Raw genomic sequence first — 27,651 nt, forward strand, 5'->3', positions numbered from 1 at the left:
AGAAAAGAAAAGAAAAGAAAAGAAAAGAAAAGAAAAAAGAAAAGAAAAGAAAAGAAAAGAAAAGAGAAAAGAAAAGAAAAGAAAAGAAGAGACTTTGCATATCCTCCACTTGAGGACATATCACACCCTGTTAAGATCTCTTTTGTCTGTCCTGTGTCACCACTGATTCCTTGAGAGCAGGAACTGGATCTTTGTCTCTGCATCTCCGTAATCTGTCCAAACCCTGGCATAAGACAGGAGCCCCAGGAATATCTGATGAATACGTGAAGACCTAGAATTTATCTCTGGGCTTCAGTAACACTCTTAGGTCCTGTGAATTTCACACCCAACCAAATGGCAGCAGGACCAAGTAGTTTCGATAAGTGGTTTTATTACTGGTTAGATTTTACAAATTCTGATATTCGAACAGACTTCCACCTTAAAATTCTAAAACAACAAAGCGACCGTTGGAGGGGGTTTGATTTTTCCTTTTTTTTTTTTTCTTTTTTTCTTTTTAGGACTATTCAAAGTAACAAACTTTTTTTTGTTGTTTTTTGTTTTTTACATTTTTGCTCTGGTCATAAATATACAGAGAAAAAGAGGGAGAGAAAAATGAACGAGTCATCCAAAGTATGGAGATAAAACAGTATTCCTAAGGCACGTGGCAGTCTTTGAAAATACAGAAGCTCTAGCCAACTTAAATTATTTGTTGTTTTTCCTCGCTCAGTCCACAAAACTGTACAGTGACACAAATGTTGTGTTGCAGGTAGATCTTCCAAGTTGTTCCTCGGTCCACACCACTGCATTAGCCGGGTGCACACTTGTTTTTTTTTTTCCTCTGTTTCCAGGCGAGATCCTAAAATGTGGTTAGTTAGTTGCTCAAAGCCTCTATTTTAAAATACACTTGGAATTCAACTAAAGATAATTTCTTTTTTAAAGAAATTGTGGGGTGGGAGGGTGCGAGTCATTAGAAAAGGTTGGTAAGAGTCGTTTGTGAGGGGCTGTGAGGCTCATGGCCCTCCAGGTTGCCAGGCACAGAAGTTAAGACGGACGTCACAGTTGGCAGGGTGGGGCTAGTCAAGTCTGTCAGGGTGGTGGGCGTGCTGGAGGGGCTGAGGGAGGCGTTGGAGAGCTCCGAGGCCGGGCCTGATGGCGTCCCTGTCTGCAGCGCCGTGTCTGTCGACTTGTCCACGCCCGTGTTTTCCTGCCGTAAGAGGTTGCGCCTGAACTTGGCTCGGGCGTTCTGGAACCAGACCTGCAGGGGACGATAGGGAAGGACTATTGAGCAGAAGGCAGGCAGAGCATACCCCCGACTGCTTCACTCAGAGCTCTGCTGCCTCTGGGGACACTAATCTGCGTTTTGCGAAGAGGATCCAAAAAGTCAGGTTGGCGATATTTTGCTTTTTGGGTTTTTTTGTTTTTGTTTCTGTTTGGAGACAGGGTCTGGCTCTGTCCCCCATATTGAAGTGCAGTGGCACAGTCTCAGCTCACTGCAGCTTCAAACTCCGGGGCTCAAACGATCCTCCTGCCTCAGCCTCCTGGGTAGCTGGGGCTATATAGGTGATCATCACCGGCTCCGCTAACTTTTTAATTTATTTTTTGTAGAGACAGGGTCTTGCAACGTTGCCCAGGCTGGTCTCAAACTCCAGGTTTCAAGCGATCCTCCTGCCTCAGCCTCCTAAAGGGTTGGGATTACAAGTGTGAGCCACTGCACCCGACCAATATTTTGCTCTTCATAAAACAAAACAAAAATTTCACTTTATCTAATGGGCTGGGCTTCTCTTTCTGATAGGAGGTTCCAGAGCTGAGCTTTACTCCTGAAGGTCACAGCACGAGTCACGTATGGTGGCTGAGCACTTAAAATGGCATTAGACCAAATTCAACCAGTCTGCAGGTGAAAACACACAACTTATCTGGAGGCCCAATATGGAAAAAAAAGCAGGTAGAATATCTCAATAATTTTTATATTCATTACATGTTGAAATGATAATAGTTTGGCTATACTGAGTTAAACAAAATACATTATTAAAATTAATTTTACTTGTCTCTCTTCATTTCTTCAAGGAGGCTACTAGAACATTTAAAACTTAAAATTAAATGTGTGCCTCAAGTTGCATTTCTATCGGACACACCAAACACACACACCAGACAAATCTTGATCCTTTTCCTAATGGTTGTTTGAGACATTCCTTTTTTTTTTTTTTTTTTTCTTTTTCCTTTTTTGGCAGTTGCCTTGTAGCAGACAATAAACCCCACAAGTTCTTGTTGGTAAAATGTTTTAAATGTTTCGTGGTCAGTAAGTCTGGGAATGGGATAAAGAACACATGAGAATCAGGCAATAATAATGAGTTACTAAGAGGAAGTGAAAGACACAGAACCTATTCCCCATCATCGGTTGGAGAAGCCACCAGGTACCCTGGGCCACTGGGTCTCAGGTCTCAGGGTGGAGGTAGGCAGCGTGGGAACAGCAGCCAAATTAAAGCGAGGCCAGGGAAGTTGAAACCCGCAGTCTCTCTCCTGACCTGCTGCATCCCGTATCGGCTTATGAGGGATGTGCGGCAGGGCTCGGAGCTGGGGCTGAGCTCGGTGTGAAAAGAATGTCAGTGAGAGAACATGGGATTACTTTCATTTTACTTGGGCACAGACACATACGCGTCCACTCCCATATCTTTGCACACACGCCTATATGCATTCAGGAAGACACACTGAAATTCATCCAAGCCCGGCATGGTGGCTCAAGCCTGTAATCCCAGCACTTTGGGAGTCTGAGGCAGGTGGATCACTTGAGATCAGGAGTTCGAGACCAGCCTGGCCAACATGGTGAAAGCCTATCTCTAGTAAAAATATAAAATATTAGCTGGGCATGATGGTGCGCTCCTGTAATCTCAGCTACTTGGGAGGCTGAGACAGAAGAACTGCTTGAACCCAGGAGGCAGAGGATGCAGTGAGCCAAGATTATGCCACTGCACTCCAGCCTGGGCCACAGAGCAAGACTCCATCTCAAAAAAAAAGAAAAAAGAAATTCATCTACACAGCCAGTACCCAAGTACAACCACCCATCTAACAGCACAAACACAGAGACCCGCTGTACCCAGAGGTCCACGCAGTACTTTGGGAGGGGCTTAGGAAATCCAGGCCACTGTGTGGGGGGGGGGGTGTTGAACCTTCCAAGGAAAAAGGCCCAAAAGGCAGGGCCCCTTCACTTCCCTTTGCGTGAGGAAAACACCCGCCAGAAGCCTCCCCATAAAACAAAGGGCCTCAGGGCACTCTGCAGATTCTGGGGTGTCCAGTTGCGCGTTTCCAGATGTCCTGCATCTGCCTGTCTTCCCAGTGTCTCTGGCAGGAGAGGGAGGGCTGACTCCTGGCCCCACCCACCCCTTGGGACCACCCTGGCTGCAGGGGCCTGTGGCCTCAAATCCCCGTTTCTGGTGGCCTAACACAATTGGGGCTCAATTAAAAGCACATCCACGAGAATCTTGGAGTAAAGTGGGAGATCCAGACCCTGTGAAGTGGAGAAACCAAGCTCCCTCCTCAGCGCTGGATCTTCCCGGGAAGAAGGCACATTTTCCCTGGCTCTCTGCCCAAAGAAAGCCCATCACCCCTTCTGGGGGCTGGCAAATAAGTGCAGTGCTTCTCAGACCACCTTCGACATGCTCTCCCTGGGGTCGGGGGATCCTTCCCTTTCCCGGCCAGCAGAAATCTGTAGGGGAGAGACTGTGTCCTGGTGGCCTAAGGAATAGCTGATGAAGAAAATGGATGGGGAAAGCTCCCAGAGGCTCTCATAGGGAGGAAGTGACTTCCCCAGAGTCATGCAGATTGGGGTGGAGAAGGCCGGAGCCTTTGTGCCGCCGCTTTGCCTCTGTCCTGGCCTGTGTGCGTGTGACCCGTGAGCAGCCTGTGCTCTGTGCATCTGACTCTCTGAGCAGTAGCTGGAGTGGGGAGCCTGGGTCGAGGGTGGAGGGTGCTTTGCTGAATGCTCATTTGCTCATCCATCCGGGGCTGCAAGACCTCAGGCAGGGCTGGACCCGGTTAGTTGCTCGCTGTTTGCTATATCTCAGGCTGTTGCCCCTAACAGTGGGCTTGTAAACAATGACACCATCGTCCACAACTGCCTTCTCTGCTTTCCAGAGCTGAGGCGCTGGGAATCCGGTGGATGAAAATTCAACAACTTGATTAAAAGCCAGTCTGCTCTGGGATTGTGTGGGGTTTGTTCTTCGTGTTAAGGCAGGGCTTCACTAGAATTCTCTCCCAGGTATTTCAAAAAGCCCACTCCTGAGAGGTTGATGGGGGCAGGGACCCTGTCTATGCTATCTTCATATCCCCCGGCACATGGCAGACACTGGCAGAGATTAAGAACCAGTAATATGTAGTCATAGGAGTGGCTGACATGTATGTACCTTTTACTATGTGCCAGGCCCCATGCCACCCTCCAGCATGCACTGTCACAGGTTATTCCCATGAAAAGCTAAGTAGGTGGGTTCGATTATTATTATTCCCATTTTATCGATTTATTTACTATTATTATTATTATTATTATTGTTTGAGACAGAGTCTTGCTCTGTCACCCAGGCTGGAGTGCAGTGGCGCCATCTCGGCTCATTTCAACCTCTGCCTCCCAGGTTCAAGTGAGTCTCTCCTGCCTCAGTCTCCCGAGTGGCTGGGATTACAGGTGCACGCCACCACACCTGACTAATTTTGTTTTTTCTTTTTTCTTTTTTTTTTTTGAGATGGAGTCTTGCTCTGTCGCCCCCAAGCTGGAGTGCAGTGGTGTGATCTCGGCTCACTGCAATCTCCACCTCCCGAGTTCAAGTGATTCTCCTGCCTCAGCCTCCCAAGTAGCTGGGATTACAGGCACCTGCCACCATGCCTGCCTAACTTTTTGTATTTTAAGTAGAGACGGAGTTTCACCATGTTAGCCAGGCTGGTCTCAAACTCCTGACCTCAGGTGATCCGCCCACCTCGGCCTCCCAAAATTCTGGGATTATAGGCGTGAGCCACCGTACCTGCCCTCACCGTATAGATTTAAAAACCCGAGAGGGTCAGAGTGGTGAAGTCACTTGCCAAAGGTCACACAAAGGGCAACCTGAGACTTAGGACCATTTGCCCTAAAAGAGTCCATGCTCTCCCTGCCACATGGTCCTGACGGAGGAGGTAGCAAGCCCGTGAATGAGTGAATAAATGAATGAATAAACAGAGAAGCAACTATGGTGCAGTGGAAAGAGCAGCTTCCAGTCCTGGGATTGCCACATGACCTCGGGTTTGTCCCTCACCTCTGGACCTGCCTCAGTTTCCTCACTTGTACAACAAGAGGGTTAGACCACATCATATGGCTCTCAGGGTTCTGACCAGCTGGGATTCTTAGGCAGCCACAAGCAACAAGGTGCGATCTGCCCCACCCACCCATCTTCTGAAACTGACAGGCCTCTCTTTTCACATGCCTCAAGTTCTCTGGACTGTGTGTCTGGGACAACAAGGCCAAGTTCACACAGAGAATCATCAGGACACAACTAACACCAGGCCGGGGTGCCCCAGCCTGGTGCACAGTAGACCTCCAATAAGTCCTGGGTAGATGAAGAAGCACATGTTGCTTCTTGCCCCCTTCCCAGGCACTACCTGGCCATGCAAGCTGTGTTTTGCCTCACAAACCTCCTTCCCCAGAATTCTTTCATCAAGAAAGCCAGGAGGGCCAGTGGGAAACACATTTTGCCCCCAGCAAATCCCCACCTGGGATGCTAAGGAAATCAGCCAAAAGATGAAAGCTTCATGCCCATCATGGCATTTTTAATAACATCAAACTAATGGCTGCATCCAAAGTGTCCACTCAGATGCGGCAAGTGGGAGTCATGACACAGCCACTCCACGATGCCACAGGGGAAATGTCTTGTGATGGCTGTTAGGTGAAAAAAAAGGATAAAAAAATTATGTCCTCTGGTATTGTCCCTTCATAAAGAAAATAATAATGATGAATACTATTCTCCACGAAGTACCAGCCATCCTTTTTCTTTTTTTTTTTTTTTTTTTTTGAGATGAAGTCTCGCTCTGTCGCCCAGGCTAGAGTACAGTGGTACGATCTCAGCTCACTGCAACCTTTGCCTCCCAGGTTCAAGCTATTCTCCTGCCTCAGCCTCCCAAGTAGGTGGGAATACAGGCATGAGCCACCATGCCCGGCTAATTTTTTACATTTTTTAGTAGAGACAGGTTTCACCGTATTAGCCAGGATGGTCTCCATCTCCTGACCTGGTGATCCGCCCACCTTGGCCTCCCAAAGTGCTGGGATTACAGGTATGAGCCACCGTACCCGACCTTTTTTCTTTTTTTTTCCCCAGACAGAGTCTAGCTCTGTTGCCCAGGCCAGAGTTCGATGGCACGATCTGCCTCACTGCAACCTCTGCCTCCCGAGCTCAAGTGATTCTCCTGCCTCAGCCTCCTGAGTAGCTGGGATTACAGGCATGTGCCACCACACTCGGATAATTTTTGTATTTTTAGCAAAGATGGGGTTTCTCCATGTTGGCCAGGCTGGTCTCGAACTCCTGACCTCAAGTGATCCACCTGCCTTAGCCTCCCAAAGTGCTGGGATTACAGGCGTGAGCCACCGTGCCTGGCCTCTTTTCTTTTCTTTTTTTGACACAGGGTCTCACTCTGTTGCCCAGGCTGGAGTACAGTGTGGTGCGATTAAAGCTCACTGCAGTCTCCACCTCCTGCCTCAGCCTCCTGAGTAGCTGGGACTATGGGAACATGCTATCACTCCTGGCTAATTCTTATATTTTTTGGTAGAGATGCAATATCACTATGTTGCCCATGCCGGTCTCAAACTCCTGGGCTCAAGCAATCTGCCCACCTCTGTCTCCCAAAGTGCTGGGATTACAGGCGGGAGACGCCACACCCAGCCAGCACCAGGCATTTTATAAGCAAAGTCCTAAGCATTTTACACATTAACTCATTTGGTCCTTATAATGACCCTATGAGGTAGATGTGAATATTATTGCCAATTTGCAGGAGTAGAGACTGTGTGCCTCTTACTGCACAGCCAGAATGGAGATGTGAATTCCAACAGACTGGTTCTATGCCCTTAGCCACTACTTAACCTCTAAATTACACACTTTAATTATTGGATTCCTGTGCTCTTAGAAGGGTAAGGCTTTTTTTTTTCTGTTTTTCCTAGTTTTCTAAACTGTTGGTATGGCAGTTCTAGCATTTTGTAAACTTTTAAAGTTTTCTTTAAAGAACCGAAAGTAATAGCCACTGAACTGGAAATCAGAAACGCTTGGTTCCAGTCCCAGGCCTATAACCACTTTGCTGTGGTTCTTGGGAGAGTCACTCCACCTTTCTGATTCTTGATTTCCTCTCCTTTGAAATGAGAGGTTCAGGCCAAATCGTCTGTGAAACTCCATACAGCTTAGGACATCCAGGACTAGATTGGACACTCATCACTGACCTAGGTGACGGACAGGCAAGAAAGAGACCACTTTACAGGTGGGGAAACGGAGGTTCAAAGTAATGAAGTGACTTGCCCTGATATAAACCACACCTCCTCCTCAGGGAAGCCTTCCCTGACTACCTCCTTCAGCAGGTCAGGTCTCTGTGTTATACGCTCTCGTTGTACCCTTGCATTTTTCCTACCTAGCACGTCCACCATTTTATTTCTTTTCAAGAGTTAAATAAGAATTCTATGGCCAAATAAAATTTGGGAAATGTTAGATTAGACAAAGTTGAGTCTGTTCCAGATTTCTCAATGCCTGTATTAATGCTAACATGCTCTGATCTCCAAGAGAAAGACATAGTCAACCTTGAGCCTTTCCCAAACCTATATGATCTTAGAATCATTTAAAAGAAAAACACAGAGGTTAATCTTAGTACCTTGTCAACTGTTTATCCTACACCTTGCTCCACAATGCCCTCTGGGTGGATGTTCCAATGGGGTCTTGTTCACCATCTTTTTTTTTTTTTTATTTTAATTTACTAGTTTTTTGACAGAGTCTTGCTGTGTCATCCCGGTTGGAGTGCAATGGTGCAATCTCGGCTCACTGCAACCTCCACCTCCTGGGCTCAAGCAATCCTGCTGCCTCAGCCTCCCAAGTAGCTGGGATTACAGGCACATGCCACCGTGCCCAGATAATTCTTGTATTTTTAGTAGAGACGGGTTTCACCATGTTGGCCAGGCTGGTCTTGAACTCCCGACCTCAGGTGATCCACTCGCCTCAGCCTCCCAAAGTGATGGGATGACAGGCGTGAGCCACCGCGCCCAGCCAATCTTGTTCATTGTCTTGTTCCCTGCTGAATCCTCAGTGCCTCCAGCCTGCCTGGCACATGGCAGTCAATATATCTGTCAAACAGGTGAGTGGCCAGAGGAAAGCTAGAGTTCTCAACTTTTAAATTCTCACACAGGTTAATTATAACTAACTAGTTACCTGAAAGATGCTATTTATTTATTTATCTTAGAGACAGAGTCTTGCTCTGTTGCCCAGGCTGGAGTGCAGTGGCACAATCTCAGCTTACTGCAACCTCCACCTCCCGGGTTGTTCAAGTGATTCTCCTGCCTCAGCCTCCTGAGTAGCTAGGACTACAGGTGTGTGCCGCCACGCCTGGCTAATTTTTGTGTTTTTAGTAGGGAACAGGGTTTCACCATGTTGGCCAGGCTGGTCTCAAACGCCTGACCTCAAGTGATACGCCAACTTCAGCCTCCCAAAGTACTGGGATTACAGGCGTGAGCCACCACACCCAGCATGAAAGATGGTTTTTAAACTGTTGGTGGTTAAAATGTATTTTCTTCCAAAGGCACACCAGGGAACCCCTAGGGAGACCTCCATCCACCCAAATCAATCAGCTCATCATTCGCTTCCCCAAGCCTAGGGCATCTTAATATTCTGCCTCCCTGGCCCTTCCACAGGAAGGAAGAAAAGCAACTCAGAGCGACTTCTATGTGGTGAGAAATTATCTCCATGCATTTGTTAGGCTTAAAGTCTTAGAGGACCTCCGTCTAAGTGAACATTCTGTCTCCTAGTCACCTCGCCCACTGATAGTGAGTATTGTGGCTGCCATGCTGCTGCTGATGGCAAATGTGAGCACCTTTTATGTGATGAGCACTTTACTAAAGGTTTCTGCTTCCCTACCAAGACATGGCATCTGTGACCTACGCCTTCCCTCCTCTCCCACTGTACTGCTGCACTCTGCAGCCAGATCCAATAGGAGAAAAGTCACAATCCCTCCATGTGTAATATTGGAAAGAGCTTAGGAAACAGACCAATCTGAACTTGACTCCTGGCTTCATGACTTATTAGCTGTGAGACTCAGGGCCAGGGTTCTAGACTCTCAGAACCTCAGTTTCATCATCTCCAAAATGAAGATAATCACATTTTTAAAATGTGTGCAAAGAGGGTTGCAGACTGAACTGTACCATGTAAATGAGCACATGAGACTGAACTGTACTGTGTAATGAGTGAATGAGATCAGCATGCCTGGGTCCTGACTCTATACTCTGTAAATTACACAGTATATCATCTTATTTACTCTGTGCAACCACCAGTAAGGTATCCTTCTCATCCCCATTTCACAGATAAGGAATCAGGTTCAGAGAGGAGAAATTAAAGCATCCAAATCTCACTGCTGGTAAGTCAGAGAGGATTAAAACCAGTCTGTTACCTTTCAAAGCCATACTACCAACTGCCTCACCTAAAACTGCTCCCATCCCATGTACCCCAGATTCCCCATCAGCAGTCAGGGCACCTGGGAGCAAGCCCTACCCTGCCAATGCCTGGCTCCTGTAATCAGCAGCAAATCACCTCATCTTACTAGGTCTTAAGCTTCTCATCTGTAAAATGGGCAGAAAAATCTTAAGGTAAGGTAGACACGTGACTGGAAAGATAATGCTTTGTAAACTGCTGCATCACCATGTGCAATAAGGGATATTTGGGATTTGTGCAAATGTGGTCTGGGAAAAAGGGAGAACAGTGCTACACGTATGCCCCACCCCCAATATACAGACCCTAAATGAAACTCACACTCCGACAGTCATTGCCAGATTGGCTCAAAGTAGAAACAACTATGTCCATTGATCAGGCAGGCCTGGATTTTGGTCCAGATCTGCAGGTAACTAGCAAAGTGTGATTTGGGACAAGTGGAGATCATTTGGACCTCCACCTTCTCATCTGGATAGTGGGGGAAGAGGAATCATGATGTCTGGCACACAGCATAGTTGGTCCTTCCTCTGGGCTCCCTCAGTAGGTGCCCCAACGGATCACACCATGAGGAAACTGTACATGTCTCTATACCTAACAGGTGAATTTCCTCAGGGCCAGGACCATGGTTTATTCATCTCTGTGTTCCCAGGGTCTGGTGTCAATACATATTTCATCAGATGAAAGAACAAGAGGTACCTCTCCTGGAAATCTGATTTGTTCCTAAGTCAGGTGACCAAGCCTCCTGCCTCCCCAAGGCCAACAAAGACTGGCTCTCACTGGAGATTCTGATTCAACTATGGGTACTTACTTTTCATTTCATTTAATCTGAGTAACTGAGAGAGGTGTGTGCCCTAATGGTGCCCTTTCTACAGATAAATCTATGGCTCAGAAAGGGTAACTAATTTGTCCAAGACACACAGCCAGAGAACCCAGCCCAGGTCTTCCTGAACCCGGTTCCATCCCCAGCTCAAGCATTAATTCGTAACTGCCCTCCCTCCCCTGGCCCCACTCCATAGAGCAAGCTTGTCTATGCCCAGGAGGGCTTTGAATGTGGCCCAACACAAATTCGTAAACTTTCTTAAAATATTATTATTATTATTATTTTAGCTCAACAACTATCGTTCATGTTAGTGTATTTTATGTGTGGCCCTGAACAATTCTTCTTCTTCCAATGTGGCCCAGGGAAGCCAAAAGATTGGACACCCCTGCCACAGAGCAATTGGATTGGGGAAGGACGAAGGGTACTACAACCAGAGAAAAGGCAGCGCAACCCCAAGTCCTCAGTCCGAACTCACCCACGGCTGAAGGGAGGGGGCGCCAAAGAGGGTCCTTGACCTAACCCCAAGAAGTCAAAGAACTAAGGAAACAGACGAGACAGACCTGCTACCCCAGCGAGTGTAACCACGTCCTCCATTCCACCAGGAGCCCAGGCCAGTGGGACTCGAAAGCAAAACGGACCCTGAGGGAGGGGCGGGCCCAGAGAGGCGCATCGGCGTCCCATTGGCCGGCGCTCCCTCCCTCTGCTACGTCACCCAATCCTCCCTCGCCGAAAGCCCGTCGCCCGCTCCCCGTAGGCAGCGCTGCGTAAGGGGGCGCCTCAGCGGCCTAGGGGTCCCAACTCCTGGCTCGCCCCGGAGCTGCAGCTGCGGTTGCGCCGCGTCACAGCCTCAACCCGCCCCATAAAAGGCCTTTTTTTTTTTTTTTTTAATTTTTTTTAAGTTTCTGAAAAACTCACAAGAACTTTCTTAGGACGGCTGCGCAGCCCTCCGTCTCCGTCATCCCCCCTCTGTCACCTCCCAGCCCTCAATCCCGGAGACCTGGGGCTGGAGGGTGGGTCAGACTGGCCTGGACTCGAATCCCACCACCTTCCCTCCTGTTGTGAGACTGTCCGGTTACTTCGCCCCTCGGTTTTCTACCCTCAAAATGTGTGTCGCTGGCACTATAACCACACGTTCTGAAGAATAAATTGGTTAAACTTGCTATAAAGGGAGGAGGCATTGTCTTGCCTTCTCTTTGTATGAATGGGGAAACTGAGGTCCAGCTACCAGAATAATTGCCCATACTAGTGAATTCATACCAGCTAATGAATCTAGTTGATACTATTATTGGCTACCATCCACTGAGCAAGTGTCAGGTCGCACCACAGGCGCGTCATTTCAGTGGCTCCTTGGACAACTCCACAGCATAATTTATTGTATCCATTTCATGTATGAGGAAACAGGCTACAAAAAGTCAAGTGACTTGCCTAAGACCCTAAAATGAGTAAAAGGAGGAGCTGACAGTTTGAGGTGTGGCCCACGACTCGCCACAACTTTGGGTCATGCAGAAGCCTGAGACCTCCTCCTGTGCCTCCAGACTAGGGTTCTTAACATCTCTGAGGGTGTGGAAATCTGGTGAAAGTTCTGGATCTTCTCTATTAAGAAGTTACTCACATATGTAAGTGCAGTTCTGCTCAGTTTGACAGGCACCCAGCCACTCCCCACCCCACCATGTCCTCTGGGCAGCCCCACCCCCACCTGCCCACCCGCGGAATCTGCCCACACACATCCCCACCACCAAACCTTGCTTCCAGGAGAGTCTGGGAGGCAGAAGATAAATCTAGAGAGATGCCTGAAGGAAGAGAGAGGGGGGAGTGAGACAGAGGCAGACAGCAAGAGAGGAGAAACTAGAGTGGGTGAGAAGCAAGAAGCAGGAGCTAACGATAGTCACCTTGGGTGGACGTCCTGGGATGGGGTGGGGCGGCCTCTAGATTTATCTGAAATGTTTGAATCTTTTATGACATGAACATGTGGAAAACGAGTGTCACTTGAATAACAAACAGAAACTAAGAATTGTCTACAAGAAAGAAAAGAGACCAAGTATGGAGACAAAGAGGATGGAGCCATACACAAACAGAAAAACAGAGAGGCAAAAACTGAAAAAAGACAAAGTAAGGAAGAAAGACTGAAATACAGATAGAAAGAGGCTGGAGAGGTGAAGAAAGAGAATGAGAAAGATAAACACACAGAGAAGCAGACACATGGTGGAAGGTCCTTCCAAGGCCCACGGCGGGGGGTGCAGGGTTCCACCCAGATCCCCGGTGGTCACAGATGCCCCCAGCCCTGGCCCTGGCTGACCTGGAGGACCCGCTTGGTGAGGCCCGTCTTTTGCGCGAGCTGCTTCAAGTCCTTGGCGTCGGGGTTGTGGTTAATGGCAAAGTAAGACTTCATGGTCCGAAGCTGGTGGTGTTTGAAGGACGTGCGCATGCGCTTGGTCTTCTGGCTGCTCGGGTATGGCTGGTCACGGTCCAGATGCTCTGCGTCGTTTTCGTTGCAGCTTAGCGCTAGGGAGCAGACACAGAGCTGGTGGGTGAACTTCCTGACCCGCCCCCCATGCCAAATCCACCCTCGTCCTACCCGCTGCCAAACATTTCTATCCTTAACCCTGCTGCATGTCTGCGGCACAATAAACTGGGGACATTACCCCCATTTTATAGATGGAGACACTGAGGCTCAGAGAGAGTGATCCACCCAGGATCACTCTGCTAGGAACTGCAGCACTGAATCCCGGCTCTGGGAGAATCCAAAAATCATTCTGAGCCGTTATGTTATGATAATGAAAACAAAAGTAGCAGCAGCAGCAACAACAACTGCTATGACTTGTTGATGGCTGAATGAACTCCAGGTGATGTGTTAAAGGGCTCTCCAGGCACATTTTCTTTAGGTACTTAAAACAATCCTAGGAGCACCAGGTAGTATTTTTCCTATTTTTACAGATGTTGAAACTGAGGCTCAGCAAGGGAAGTCACTTGACTTCGGACATGGCAGGACAAGGTCACTGGGCCTGCACTCCTCCTGTTTCCCAAGGCACTCTAAGGATGAGTGCTTTCCGCCATCTCCCCCTACCGTGCCTCGGACTGGCACCTAGAAATTGCTGAGACAGAGACTCACGCTCATTTTGCCACATCCAAAAGTACTGAAAGACCCCAGGCCTCGGGCACTGGGCCAAAGGTTGGAAACTGCATTTTGCAGTTTAATCCTCATCACTACCCTGTAAGATGGTTGTTTCCCCGTTGAACAAATGGATCAAGTTAGGCTCGGGGAAGTTCAGAGATCTGCGCAGTCCACAGAGAGTGCCAGAGTGGAAGGCGAAGGAAGTCCGAGGCAGAAATAAACATGTAGTAGACACCTGTGGTGTGTGTTTGGCTTTACAAATGTCACTGTACATCATTACCACTCAGAGAGGTGGCTATTCCCATTTTAGTGAAGTGGAAACTAAAGCTAAGGGAAATGAAGCAACTTGCACACAGCCACACCACTGGTAACAGGCTAGATTGATCTCGATGTGTTGAGCCTAGATTGAGCACTGGAGTCCTCCTTGTTTTCTTCCACTACACCACGAAGGGAGGAGGGAGCCTGTCCCTATCCACAAGGGGCCTCATGGGGGCCAGGCTGCCAATGCCTGACTGGCATTGGGGGTGGGGAATATGGGTAAAACCCTGGGTCTCAGAAAATTGCTCAGCCACTTGGCAGCTGATGGAGACCTGCAGGGCCCCTCCCAAGGTCCCCTCCTCACCTCCGGAGCCATGCCACACTTAAGGTCTTGCCTTGGGGTAAGCCTCAAAAGGGGTGTACATTCAGTCCGCCTAAAGTGGGGAACTGAGAAGGTATCTTGTGTCCTTATTACATACCCATAACAGAGCTCTAGATTTAGTAAATGAAAATACAGGTTGCCCAGTTAAATATAAATTTCAGAAAAATAATAAATAATGTTTTAGTGTAAGCATGTCCTAAATATTGCAAGGGACATACCTATACTAAAAATGTATTTGTTGTTTACCTAAAATTCAAATACTACAGGTGACACAGCTATGCTAAAAAATTGTCATTTATCTAAAATTCAAATATTACACGGGACACTTATACTACATATTTCAAATTTATTCGTTATTTTTCCAAAATGCAAATATTGCCAGGAACACTTACACTAAAAATGTATTTGTTATTTACCGAAAATTCAAATTTAACTGGGGATCCTGCATTTTGTCTGGCCACACTACCTCCAAAGAACTTTTATTCTGCGGGTGACCTCCCCCCTTCCCCTGCCCAGGTAGGGAATAGTCCCTTGCAGAGAGAATTTGTAAGATACAGGTCTTGCCCCTGCCTTTGGAGCTGTTAGCTAGGGGCTACACCTCCTAGGGGCCTCTTTCCACTCGCACTCAGGAACCCTCACCCCCGGGGCTGCATTCCCACAGAGAGCACGCCCAGAGTGAAGAGCGGGGGGTCCGGCAATTTAAAGGGGATCAGAGGATGCCTCTGAACCTGATCCACCAGAACTGCTTGGAACCCGCTGAGGTGAGCAACCCTTTTCTTTCCCCCAGTCCCCAGCTCCACTGGGGGTGGGGCAGGCCTCCCTACGGGGTATCTTTGGGCCCATCCCTCCACCGAGCCCCCGCCTGGGCCTGGCTGCTGTTAATGAGCTCCGTGGGGACCCCGGCGCCCCCATGGGCCCAAGGGACCTGCCCTGAGTGCCGCCTAGGTGGGGTAGTGGTGTGGGGGAGGGGGACAGAAAGGGCAGAGAAAGGAGAGAAAAGACAAACACAGAAAGGGAGAATGGAGGAAGAGAAAGACCGAGGGGGTAGGGACGGTAGATGGACAGAGCCAGGAAAAAGAGAGGAGAGACAGAGGAAAAGAAAGCGAAGGAGCCGGGAGAACCGGAGAGCGAAGGCTACAAAGACAGCAAGAAATAGACAGTGAGAGCGGAGGGGAAAGCGAGTCCCGGAAACAAGCGCAGCTTGTGGTGAGGGTCCGGTGGCCGAGCTGAATCCCGAGGCTCCAGGAGACCAGGTCCCTGCGGGGGAGGCCTTTTCCGAAGCCGTTACTGGCGGGGGAGTGGTGTAAGGGGAAAGAAGGGGAGTGGAGAAAAAAGGAAAGGAGCCGGTCCTAAGTAGCGAGGCCGAGGCCGGCCAGAGGCGAGGGCAGGGGGCGGCGGCGGGGGAGGCAGCCGTGGGGCCCAGGTTTGGCCGGCGCCCCGAACCCCCTCACTCCCGCCTCCAGTGCCCGGGGGCGGGTCGAGATTCCCCAGGATCGGATCCGGGGAGGAGCGAGGGGCCGAGGGGAGGGGGAGGACCCGGGCTTTCTCTCTTCTTTTTTTTTTTTTTCCTCTCAATTAGGCCGATTCAATGGAGCTAAAGAGCTCGTAAAATCATGAATAATTTACTCGTGATCTGTTATTAACCCATCGGGTTTCGAGCTCTTGTCGCTGGGACTGAACCTGTAATCAAATCTGACTTCGCCTCATTTTACTAAAGACGAGATTGTAGGTTCAATTGTCTAAATAATGGATTGGAATCAAATCAGTAATTACGCCGCCAGGCACACACACACAAAAAGCTGGGGCTGGGGGAGGCCGGGCGTCCGGCCGGTCCGCGCGGGTCTCCCGCGGCCGCGGCGCGCAAACCCAGGCGCAAAGTGCGCGGCCCAGGCCCCTCGTCCGCTCCTGCCGCCGTTCCCGCGCCCCCAGCCTGCTGGCAGCGCCGCCCGGGGTGGGGGGAGGTTTCCGTTCCACCCGGGCCCGGGCCCGAGGGGCTGCGGGAAGAGGCCGCCGCGGCCCCGCCCCGGAAGGACTTTCCGACCCCGCGGCCCGCGGCTCTGCTGTAAGCCCAGCGCCGGCCGCCCCGACGGCGCCCCCTCCCCACTAGGCCCCCAGCTTGCCGCCCTTCAGTAAGGTGACGCCGCGCCTCGGAGGGACTGTTCCCAGAGCAAGAGGCTTTGCAAGGGGTCCGCGTGACTGGGCCACTGGATGTGGGACACTGCCACAAACAAGCTCGTGTCCCCGCGGTCGGAACCCTGCACGCACACGCACACGACCCACGCCCGCACACCCTGTCCACGATCGCACCCTCCAGGGTCCCCGCTTTCCAGTCGTAACTGCCCCGCGGCCCACACTGCGGCTATTTCTCTCCTGCCAGTGCGGTAGGGGAGAGAAGGGCGGACGCCAAACCTAGGGAGGGTGGGCTGGGCCCCGAGAGGCCGGGGAGATCCCCTCTTTGCCCAACCTAGTCCCGTGAGCCCCGAAAGAGTAAGCCGCATAGCCACCGCTGGTGCACCGAACGCCGTTTCTCCCAGGACTAGGAGCCCCGGCCAAGGTCGGAGAGGAGGGCACGGAAATAAACAGGGACACACACAGAGACAGAGATAGAGAGAAAGGACGCAGGGAGCGAAAAGGAAAAAAAGAGAGAGGGAGGCCAGAGAAAAAGTGAGATGGGCTGAATGGAGGGTGTCTCTTGTAGAGGTTAAACAAGGCTTGAAATTCAGCCTCTAGCCCATCTCGCTGGGGGAAACGGCGGCTGAACAGCAAAAAGCAGAAATAACTCTCCGTACCTTCTACTCTCTTTTTGCACAATCCTAAACCTGGCGCCGAACCTGCGTAACCAGGAAAACAATACAGCTCCCCAGCCACCAGGTGCCCTGGAGCCGAGCCCGCGAGGTGCTTCCGAGTGGAAGTTGACCCCACTTGATAAATAGAAGCGGCTTGGTTTGGGGGGAGCCGGTCTGAACTCGGTTTTGTCTTTTTTTTTCGGGGTGGTAGGAGATTAGGGATGGAAGTTCCAGAGAGCCACATCTGTGGTAGTGCCGTCAGCAAATCTTAGATCCGCGCCACCGACCGGCCTACTGCTGCTTCACCATTTACCAAACTGGGGGCTGCGTTTTCCTCCCAGTTCCGCACGCAGACACACGCCCCATGATCCTCCAACAAGCGATTTCGTTGGAGCGAACAGGGACACCCCCACCCGCCCCTCATTTCCCTCCATATTCAACTCAGATTCTTTAAGATGAAAATAACTGATTTCTTCCCGCCGTAGCCCCCTCTGGACTGTCTTGGGTTTGTTTTTGTTTTTGTTTTTTCCACTTGTGCATTAACTAAAGGGAAAAGGAAGAAGGACACAAAATCTCCAAATCTAATTCTGTTGCAAACGAAAGAAAGAAAATAATTGCAAATAAACTCTAGTTCGGAAGCCCGGAGAGTCATAAACCTTTCCGGGCCTTGCAGACTTCGGGCAGATGTTGACGGCTCATTTGCCGGGACTCAGAACCTCTGCAGCTGTTCTGAGCAGGGAGGGGCGCGGGAGGGGGCAGAGCTTCTCCGGGAATGGCCTGAGGTTCAAAGATGCCGGAAATCCGAACCGAGCCCCCCACCTCACCCCACCCCACTCCACCCCGGCGCGAGGCCAGGCCTGCTCGGGTCTCGGGTCTCGTCCCGCCCGGGCGCCCGCTTCCGAGGGTCGCGGCCCTCACCCCAGCAGGCGCCAGGAAACTCGGAGGAAGGAGACCGGGAAAACTGAGACCTGGCTTTAAAGGAGGATTGGGCCGAGCAAAAGGATCCGCAGCCTTTGCTTTCCTGAGTTCCCCAAGCCCGAGATCCCCAAGCCTGCCGCCCATTGGACATTTCATGCCGTCAGGCGGCACACCAGGCCGAGCTCGGCGCCCCTGGCCACAGCCAGCCCTCTCTCTTGGGACCCTCGCCGCCCTGCCTTCTTCCTTCGCCGTCCTGCCTTGTTCCTCCGCCGCCGCAGCTCCCCCCACTCAGCCGCGCCAACCCAAAGCCTGTTTGGTGTCAGCGCCGCCTTGCTTTCTCCATCCCTGCACTTCCTGCCCAGCAAAGTGGGGCAAAGGCCCAAACCAAAAAGCCATCTCCAAAAAAACAGTGTATCAGAGACAAGGCCCTGCACCCAGGGCAGCAAGGGACCACTGCACCCTCTCCTCCCGCTCCAGCGGAAGACGCACAGGCTGGAAGCCCAGGGGGCTAACGTCCCTTCTGCAAGGCCTTCCGGTGCTTAAGGCTCGCTATTTGCCCAGCATACAGAGATTCACTCCAGCTCCCGGCTGTCGAGGACTCGCACTTTCCCCCAACCCTACGGGGGCGCTCCGCGCGCCACGCACTCACCAGCGTTGTAGGCCGCCAGATCCGCACCAGGGCCCGGGCTCTTGCGCTTCCTCGGCCGTCCCTTCTGCACAGTGCCCACACCATTGTAGTAGGGAAGACCCAGAGGGTTGGCCCCTGCTGCGCCTAGCCCCGCGCTCTTGGCTGCTGCGGCTGCAGCGGCCGCCGCTGCCACGTCAGCGTGGTTGAAGTGTGCGGGGTACTCGCCCTGCAGCAGCGCCTCGAAGTGCAAGCGGCAGTAGACCAGGCTGTCCTTCATGCCGAAGTGATCGCCCGTGGTCAGCATCTTGTTACACGTGGTGCACGTGAAGCAGTTGAGGTGATAAACCAAGTCCCGAGCGCGCATCACCATCTCCGAGGCGGAGATGCCCAGGTGGCAGCGGGCGCAGCGCTGCACAGAGAACCGCCTGTAGGGACCATGGAGGGAGGGGCTGTGGGAACACACGGTTGGGTACCCCCCTTTTCCTCCTCCAGGTGCCGCTGCTACTGCGGGGGGCAATCCCCTCCTCAAGATGGACAACCCGGCCTTTATTTGGAGGACGGGGCGGGGGAGAGAGAACTAGATTTTGACCCAGGCCTGGTCCTGTCCTAAAATAGTTTCCCTTGACACACTCATGCCTACAAAGACTTCTACTTCACCCAGAGTTTCCGCAAGCCCTAGGAAAGCTTTTATCTGGGAGTGGAGGGAGACACTTACCACTTACCCCTTTCTCAACCTTTACTCCTCCCTCCAAACCAGCGCCTGGGAATCCTACTGACTTTTGTAATTTGGAAGAAACACAGAGACAGGCAAAGAGAGACAACAGAGAGAATATACATAGACCCTAACCCTAAAACTGGGGAGAAGGAGAAACAGGGAACTTGGAGTCTGCTAGTGATTCTGGTTCTTTGATCTTGGCCAGCTTTCACTCCCATTTTCTCAAAAGACCTGGAAATGCACCCACTCCTACAGCTCTCCTTCCAACTGTGTTTCTGTCCAGCTTGGGCTGCCTAGGTTTAGGGGTGCCTGTTTCTATAACCTCAGATTAACTCAAGAAACTTCAAAGAGAGAGGGGAGCAAGGATCCCAACTCAAGCTTTTTTGTGGTCTAAGCTCCGAGCGGGCGGGCAGCTTCTGCTTTTTTTCAGGTTCTCTTACTTTGTAGACCTTTCCAAGAGCTCCCCAAATTGCTGGTTTAAAAGGTTATCACCCAATTTGTGCTGGCTTGGAGAAGTTGGGGCGGGGCAGGGGGGAGTCCTGAGTAGTGAACCCTCTTCTGGGACTAAAGAGAAAGGAGAGGGCCAAACTGTAAGACTGTGCCTGAGACTGGGGGGAGGGGTCCTGAGGGGCAGTTGGGTGGGGGGCTACCTGTAGTAGTCTTCCTTGCAGTAGATGCTACCGTCTTTGCTGAAACAGGTGAGCTCCGACTCCAGGTTGAGCTTGCACTCGCAGCACTTGAGGCAGCGCATGTGCCACTGCTTGTCCACCGCCAGCAGGTAGTAGCGGTCCGAGATCTTGCCCCCGCAGCCAGCGCACAGCGCTGCTCGGTCACTGCTGATGGACGGCATGGTCTGCGAAGGGAGGGAGGCGGAAGACCGCAGCGCCTGCGTCAGCCAGCGGCCCCTCCGCGAAACTGGCACCCACAGCTCCCTCTGTGGCCTCAGCTAGCCCTGAACGCGGAGGGGGCTGCCAAGGCATGCGGCGCGCTTCCCCCCACCCCAAAAGGCCCATTTTCATTTCTGGGCGGTTCAGAAACCAGAACCGCCAGCGCAGCCCCAGCCTGCCACCGGCCCAGGCCGGGATCCTGGCCTAAATGGCTCTCCTGCTTACCTCTCTCCCTTCCAGTCCTCCCTGTTCTTTCCCCCAAAATGCTGGGGCTGTGTTTAGGGACCAGGACAGCTACTCCAGTCAAGCCCTCCAAGAGCTTTCCCTAAACTGCTTCTTAAATGAGCCGGGGGGCAGGGGGTAAGGTGACCATTAAGTTACCCTCCACACAGACTCCTCTTTGGAGAGACAGCAGAGTTCCTGGGCCCCAGCTCCAGTGATCCCTGGATCCTTAGGCCAGAGGTTAAGGCCAGGACAAGTCAGCCAACTTCTGGCTCCTCTGCCACAGGGGCTGGGGCCCTCTTGGGTCCAGGGATGAGGTGAGTGGGGTGCAGGGACACCCTCAAAGTCCCTGGGTGAAGGACAGGTTCAACCCAAATCCTCCCCTATCCAAACTGACCAGCAGAGAAGGTCTAACAGAAGAAGGGCTAGGAGGCTGGGAGGCCACTGGGGCCGCTGGTCCTGCTCCCGGATCAGAGAAGCTTCTCCCATGCTCCCCACCTCCGCGGCCTCCTAAAGGTCACTTCTGGGCCCGCTACTTGGGCAGTGTCTGCTCCTCTGGCCCCCAGGGAGGTCTGAGGCGAGGAACTGGCTATTTGGTGCTGGGCCCGCGGAGCCAGGTGTAGAGATCCGAATGGAGTCTCCTTCGGCGAGGGCCAGGCCAGAGCCTGAACTCCCAGCCCTGACCTGGCTAAGTCTGACCAGTCAAAGGTCTGGGGACGCGAACAACGACAAATGTTGGCCCCGAAGGCTTCGGCCTCCGAAACCGCGCAGGGGGTTGAGGGAGATCCTCGATTGCCGGAAAGCTGAGAGCGGCCCAAGCCGGCTGGAGCCCCAGTGCTCCCGGCTGGTTCGCCTTTCCCTGGCGCCGCCCGCGGCGCCGCCAGCAACCGGAGCCGAGAGGTGGAGGAGAGCGCGGGGCTGTCGACCCCGGCGCCCGGCAAGGTAAGAAGGAAGCTGCCCCGGGCCGCGGATGGGACTTCGCTTCCACTTCCGAAGAAATGCTCTCCTGTACCCACCAGGGCGGAGATTTCGGTTTCAACCTCGTTTCCCTTCTCCGTCCCAGCAGCCGGGTTTCCCCTGAACCGGGAGCCACCGGCCGTGCATTCTGACCGAGGATCCCCAGCACCCAGTCCCGTGCCGCACGAAGGACGCTCCCCAAACTTCGGGGAGCAGAGGCGCTGACTGGCCGGGCCCCATCCCAGCTCTCAGCCCCGACCCCACAACCGCGCGCCTACCGTCTCGGTGTCGCCGCGGTCGATGGCGGAGCTGATGGCGGGAGCCTCACTCTTGGCCCTGCGGTCCATCTCGTCGATGACCCCGTGCACCTCGGGGCCCGACAGACTGTGGAACAGCATCGCGGCGGGACCGGCGGGGCCGGGGGCGCGGCTCCTCCGAGGGAGGGCTTGCCCCCCGCCTCAGCTGCCTGGCGCTCCTGGCGCTAACGGGCCCGGTGCATCGCCACCGCGGCCCCGGCCCCGCCCGAGCTCGGCTGCGCCCCCAGGCCGGGCTCCGGGCCCCGGGCGCCCGCGGGGCAGGACGCCTCCAGCCGAGGCGCGGGGGCAGCTACATTGCGGGGCGCCTGGGCGACGGCGCCAAAGCCAGGGTCACAAGGGCACGGGGCAAGCGGGGCGGGGGGAGCAGGAGACTAGGGCAGAGGTCGGCGCCCGCCGCGGGCGCTTTCACGCCGCGGGCATCGCCCGCCCGGCTTCGGCGCCTGGGGCGCAAAGCAGGGGCGCAAACTCTGCCCGAGGCGGCGACGGCTGGGGTCGGGGTTCACCCAGAAGCTGCTAGGTGCCCGCGGCGGCCCAGCTGCCTGGACCCCTCCCCTCCCTGGGGTGCGCCCCCAGCCGAAGGCGACCCTCTTGGGCGCTGAGTCGGCGACTGGAATAGGGGTTTCTCTGAAGCCTGCGAGCCGAGCCGAGCCACCGGGAGAATTGAAGAGGAGGAGGAAGAGGAGGAGGAGGCGGCGGAGGAGGAGGTGGAGGAGGAGAAAAAAGAGGAGGAGCAGAGTGGGAGGAGGAGCCGCCGGCCGCGGGCCCAGCCGCGCGCAATGCTCTCCAAGCGCGCGCCTAGCCCAGCCCAGGCTCAGCAGTCCGCGCCAGCGCAAGCCTCCGCGCCTTTTCTACAGCCGCGCCTGACATCACGTCCTGCTGCCGTGCCATTGGCCGCTCGGCGCCCCAGGCCCTGGCAGCGCGTGCTCCGGGAAGGCGGGAGACCCCAGAGGGAGGGGAGAGGCAAGAGGAGCAGAGGAGAGTAGAGATGGTGGGAGCTGGTGGGCGAGGCTGGAGGGTGGAGTGGGGGGAAGGCAGGGAGGAGGGAGAGCGCGGGGTTTGGAGTTTTTAAAATACGAACAGCTTCCTGCGATATCTTCAGAAAGGAAAATTAAACCCTCTATCCTAAGAAGGCGCAGCAAGGGGATGCTCGTCTCACTGCAGTCTCCCCTCGGCCTGGAGCCGCGGCCTCCGGCACCCGCCTGGGAGGCCCGGGAAGGCAGGCCTGGGGCAGAATTGCAAGAGCCTTCGGCCGTTTCCCATCGAGCTCCGCCTTCGGCCCGGGCTCTGCACAGCGGGCTGCAGGCGGCCGGGCAAGCCTCCTGGGTACCCGGCTGAGCCTGAGAGGCGAGACCGGCGGGAGCTGTGACTCCAGGGGAGGGGGATCAGCCAGCATATCCACGCTCCAAGCCCGCTAGGGCCCAATCTGCAGCCCAGCGTGTAGTTTCTCGCTCTTCCCGTTCTCTCCCCAGCCTGGAAGAGTGGGGGCGAGCATGGCTTTAGGAACTCAAAAAGGCCAGGGTTCGAGTCCTAGCTCTGCCATTTACATGCACTGTAAACTTAAACAGTGACTTATCCTCCCTTAGCCTGTTTCTGACCTTTATAATGGGAGACAAGAAGCTCTCCTCCGCATGGATGTGTTGAATGAAAGAGACTGTAGATGTAAAATGCCTGGAACATAGTAGGCACTTAGCAAATTATTTCATCACTCCCTCTCCTTTTCCATTAAAAACTTTCTCACTCCAAGATACATTCAGTATCAGTGAGGTTCGTAAAAACCACAGGCCCATTCTCTGCCCACTGGGCACACCTTGTCTCAGACCCCGCTGATGGCGAGAGTCCTCCTTATCCGCCTGGCTGCACCACCTCACCAGGGGCCAACAACCTAGCGTGCTGGGTAAATCCCAACTGCCACCCCCAGCCTCCAGGCTTCATGCTCACCCTAGAGCCTCCTGGGGACCGGAGAGAAATGCCCAGGTGTCTGGTGGGGAGGGATTTAGGAAATAAAATGGTTGTAGACAAAAACTGAATAAACACGTCAGTTACAGAGTCCCATCTGGGTCTGCTTCGAAGGCAGGTTTGGCTCTATCTAATAGGGACAAGGCGGGTGTCAGTCTGAAATGACTTGTTGCCAGGACAAGTAAGGGGATAGTCAGGACCTGCGGTTTACCTCACAGGGTACAGAGTTGAGGATGAAATCATGATTTTCACGTGCGTAACTTTCACATACAAATATATGTGTGCACAAATATATGTATGCGTGTAATGCCCAAGCACATGAACTTGTGTTCATGTGTGCAAATACACATGTTCGTCTCTGTTGGCAAAAACACAGCCAGCACGAATTTTATCTCTGTTGGCAAAATCACAGCCAGCACCACTATAGAGCTAAGGTCTTACACATGCGCATCAGGTGTAAGTGTCCAGAGCTGGGAAGAAGGATGCAACTGCAAAATGGTAAATTGCACGTTATACCTGCACTTGCGTGCTCAGGCGATTCTACTTAAATCACTGCAAGTGCTCCTACGAGGTCGTTTTGCATATTTGAAAAAACTTGAAGTTACAATTATATGTGTATGTGCTGCATGTGTACAGATGCCCCAATGCAAGGGAAGGACCACTAAACCCAAAGACGCGCGTGCCCGTGTGTTCACACAGACGTGTGCTTCGGCGCCTGCACATGGCCGGCGCGCAGGCACGCGGACGCCTACACGGATACATAGGCATGTTTTATTGACACATCTGGGGCACTTTCTTTCAAAGAAAGTAAGGAATGAAAATCCAATCTAAGAGTCACCAGGGTTCATCTGGAGGTCGCCCAAGGGGTAGAAAAAATTTGTAACGACGCTAGAGTGTTTGTCCTTGGTGCAACTCTGCTCCCGCGAGGGCTGGATACAATACGTTTTGAAAGCTTGAGGGGCTGCCTTAGGATCTGGGGGCGGGGGGTGGGGTACTCAGCAACTCTTGTCGCGGGCTGCTCTAGAAACGTGGAAACACACTGTGCGACTTTCCACTCCCCCGTACACGCGATTCCGTCGCCACCTCTCGGACCAGCAGCCCACGTCCAACGCTGGGCCGACCCCAGATACTCAGGCAGTCGGTATTCCCGCCCGGTGCTAGCTTGTCTATTCATCCCTCTGCATCAGGCTGGGACGCGCTCGGTCTTTAGAGGCTCAAACGCATCTCCTGCCGCGGGGCGGGATCTGGGCGCCTGGGCCCCGGGGTCCAGAGGCCGGTAACTTTGCTAATCTCCCCCAGTGGCGGGGAACGTCACGCAACCGCTGAGCCCTGTCCGCGGAGACTAAACAAGGAGAGGAACAGGCTGTAAACACACATCCTGACACGTGAGTGACATTTACGCGGTGCGAGAAGCTGCAGCCAAGGGAAAGGCAGGGGGTGGGGGGAGCGGGCACCGACAGGTAAGGAACCTTCGCAGGCGCCTGAAACGGCAGCCCCTCGACCTCCCCCTGCCCCCGAAAGTGGCAACGAATCCCTAAGTCCCCCGAACCTGCCTTTTGTGGGAGGTGACAGGTGAACCGAATTCAGGTCTGGCCACTCTTGCCGCTGCCTACCTCCCCACCATCTGCTTCCTCGCAGACAAGCAGACCCGGCGCATAATGAGGTAGCAGCCTCCAGCAGGCCACCGTGACTAACTCAGAACAAAAGCGCTCCCTCCACGCCTCCTCCAACAAAGGGGCCACCAGCCCTGGCGCTCCCCGAAGGCTGCGGGGCTCCCGGCTGCCGGCTGCGGAGCTGCCGCGCGCAAACTTCCCGGGGTTCCCGGGGCTGCTGGCGCCAGGGAGCCGGGGCCGCGAAGGGAGGAAGCGCAAGCCGCGCGGAGAAAGTGAGGCCAGACCGGGCGGGGGAGAAGGGAGGGAGCCGGGCGGCCGCGGAAGGAGGGTGATTGATCAGTGCGCGGTTCCCGGCGCTCTGTCCCGTTATTAGAGGCGGCCAAAGCAGGGCCACGCAATAACCTCAGAATCGCCAACTAATTGACGCTGCAGGCAACTACTTCATTGTGCGCGCTGGTTTTATGTCTTCATAGCCGGTGATTGACAAGGTGTAATTAGTCATCTCACTCGGTGATAAACATGGGCACCCTCCTCCCGCGGCATCAGGCCGTGTGTACCAGCAGAGGAAGCGATAGTTGACGCTGATATACCATTAAATCAAAATGAAGACGTTCAGAAGTGTGTGTTTGCTGTGACGCTGTGATGGTTTATTTCTCAAATACGGCACCAACAGATTTACTTGATTTGCAAGTTAACTACAACATTAACTGGTTTTATTTATTTTGCCTCTTCCTTCCTCTTCCTAGGCAGGGATGTTGCTCTTGGAGAATGTGAAGACAGTTTGCTTCTTGACAAGCGAGCGAGCGGGCGCCCAGATTTTTGCAGCCTTTCCGAGTCTCCCCCGAGGGAAAGGCGGCAGAGAAAACGCCGGATTTGGGAGCCACCAGGGAAGGATCCGCGCAGGGGAGCCGCCCTCCTTGGCCCCAGACCCGCCTGCCTGGGGCCCCCTTTGCTCACTGCCAATGTATGGTCTGAAGCTCTGAGGATGGTGCTAGGGACTGGGGTCGGGGGAAGCCTCTTGAATAATAACTGCAAAGAAGAAAGAGGCAAGAATATTCCCCTAACCTTGAAGCAGAAAGGACTGTGTTCTTAAAGCTGTTGGCTGCAGTCACAGGGCCAGTCGCCCGCCTCTATTCCCAGAGTAAAGTGTAGCATCTTCTGTCCTCCTGGCTTGCTTGCACTATTCAGCAAATTATACTCCTTCCTCACCAAAGTGGAAATGCTCAGGGGTGTGTGTGTGTGTGTGTGTGTGTGTGTGTGTGTGTGTGTTCCCTCTACACTGAGGCTGCTGTTAGAGATGTTACCGATTTAAACCTTCCAGAAACCTGGAGGTTTACATTTTGTAAAGGGAGGGGACAATCCTGGTCTGTCTCAACCCCAATTCTGGTTAGAGTGGCAGAGACTGAACAAAGCCACCAACATGCAAAAATCCATCTCCAGAGTATCATACATGCCCCCAGGAAACCCCCAGTGGGATATGCTTCCTGCACTTTCCCCTTCTCTCTAACCTCTGTCTCCTGTTTGTAAGGCAGAGGAAGGGTGATTCCTTGCCACTGCACAGGAATGCAGGGTTACGGTTATCTCCAAGAAAGGGTGGGGTGAGGCTGAGTCACAGGAAGAGCAGAAAAGCCCTGTATCTTCAACAAGGACCCCCACACACACCTTTCCCAGGCTTGTGGGCCTCATTCAGCAAAGCAGGGAGTGTTTTATATTGATGTGAGAGGCTGTCAGTCAGCAGCAAATCAGTTCAGGCATAGCTATCTCCTTCTTTATGAAATCAGCTCATTGCCTTGGTCACACTATACAGAAAATCTGCTTATCACCGCTATCGACAATAAAAATTAGTGGAGCCTTAGTTGTTTCCGAAGAGGAACCCTGTGTCTGTGACACTAGAATAGATAAGTAGCTTGGCCTGTTGCAGGCAGAGAGGAGCCCAGTTCCTCCTCCTCTTCTCCCTGCAGCAATCTGAACAATTCTGAAACCGCCTCCCTGGGCGTCAGCTGAGCAGGTTGGGGAACTAACCAGGGCTCTCTCTCTAGGGCCCTGTTAAATGCACTGAACTTAAAATGAAACACGAAGTGTGAATTTCAGGTTTGAACATGATGCATCAGGAAACGTGGAGGTTGGCAGCCCTTTTCCTCCCTCCTGCTTTTCGGTAGCAGGTATTAATATTGTATTAAATGTTATGAGAAAGTAAAGGCTGTGGAGAGGAATGTGCTCAGATGCAATTTTGTCAAGGTTTTTATCTGTGATTATGATTCCAGATGTAGAAACTCCCGGAGGAGGGAAATGAGGGGCTGCTGGCATGTGACATGTGTTTTAAGGTGTTTGGCAGTGTTTCTCAAAGTGGTGACAAAATGTTCAATTTTATTACAGGGAATTGGTAAAAGAAATATGAATACTAGGTCAGAGATTGTTCACCTC

General features: G+C 52.9%; 1 protein-coding gene across 4 annotated transcripts; it reads right to left on the bottom strand.

Moving 5' to 3' along the window:
• Positions 1-350: 350 nt before the first annotated feature.
• On the bottom strand, positions 351-22,478 carry LHX2 (LIM homeobox 2). 4 transcript variants are annotated; one of them, XM_023217228.2, is made up of 5 exons: positions 21,620-22,478; positions 19,926-20,128; positions 18,582-18,985; positions 12,773-12,978; positions 351-1,234 (listed from the first exon to the last, which is right to left on the bottom strand). In XM_023217228.2, the coding sequence occupies exons 1-5, from the start codon at positions 21,737-21,739 to the stop codon at positions 947-949; spliced, it is 1,221 nt and encodes a 406-aa protein (XP_023072996.1). In that variant the 5' UTR covers positions 21,740-22,478; the 3' UTR covers positions 351-946. The 4 variants fall into 4 exon arrangements, with proteins under 4 accessions (XP_023072996.1, XP_023072998.1, XP_023072997.1 ...); XM_023217230.1 differs by having other exon boundaries at positions 496-1,234; positions 18,582-19,009; positions 21,620-21,725; XM_023217229.1 differs by having other exon boundaries at positions 947-1,234; positions 12,773-12,971; positions 18,578-18,985; positions 21,620-22,252.
• Between the last annotated feature and the right edge of the window lie 5,173 nt (positions 22,479-27,651).

The sequence above is a fragment of the Piliocolobus tephrosceles genome, chromosome 14, assembly GCF_002776525.5.
Source record: "Piliocolobus tephrosceles isolate RC106 chromosome 14, ASM277652v3, whole genome shotgun sequence".
Lineage (NCBI taxonomy): Eukaryota > Metazoa > Chordata > Mammalia > Primates > Cercopithecidae > Piliocolobus > Piliocolobus tephrosceles.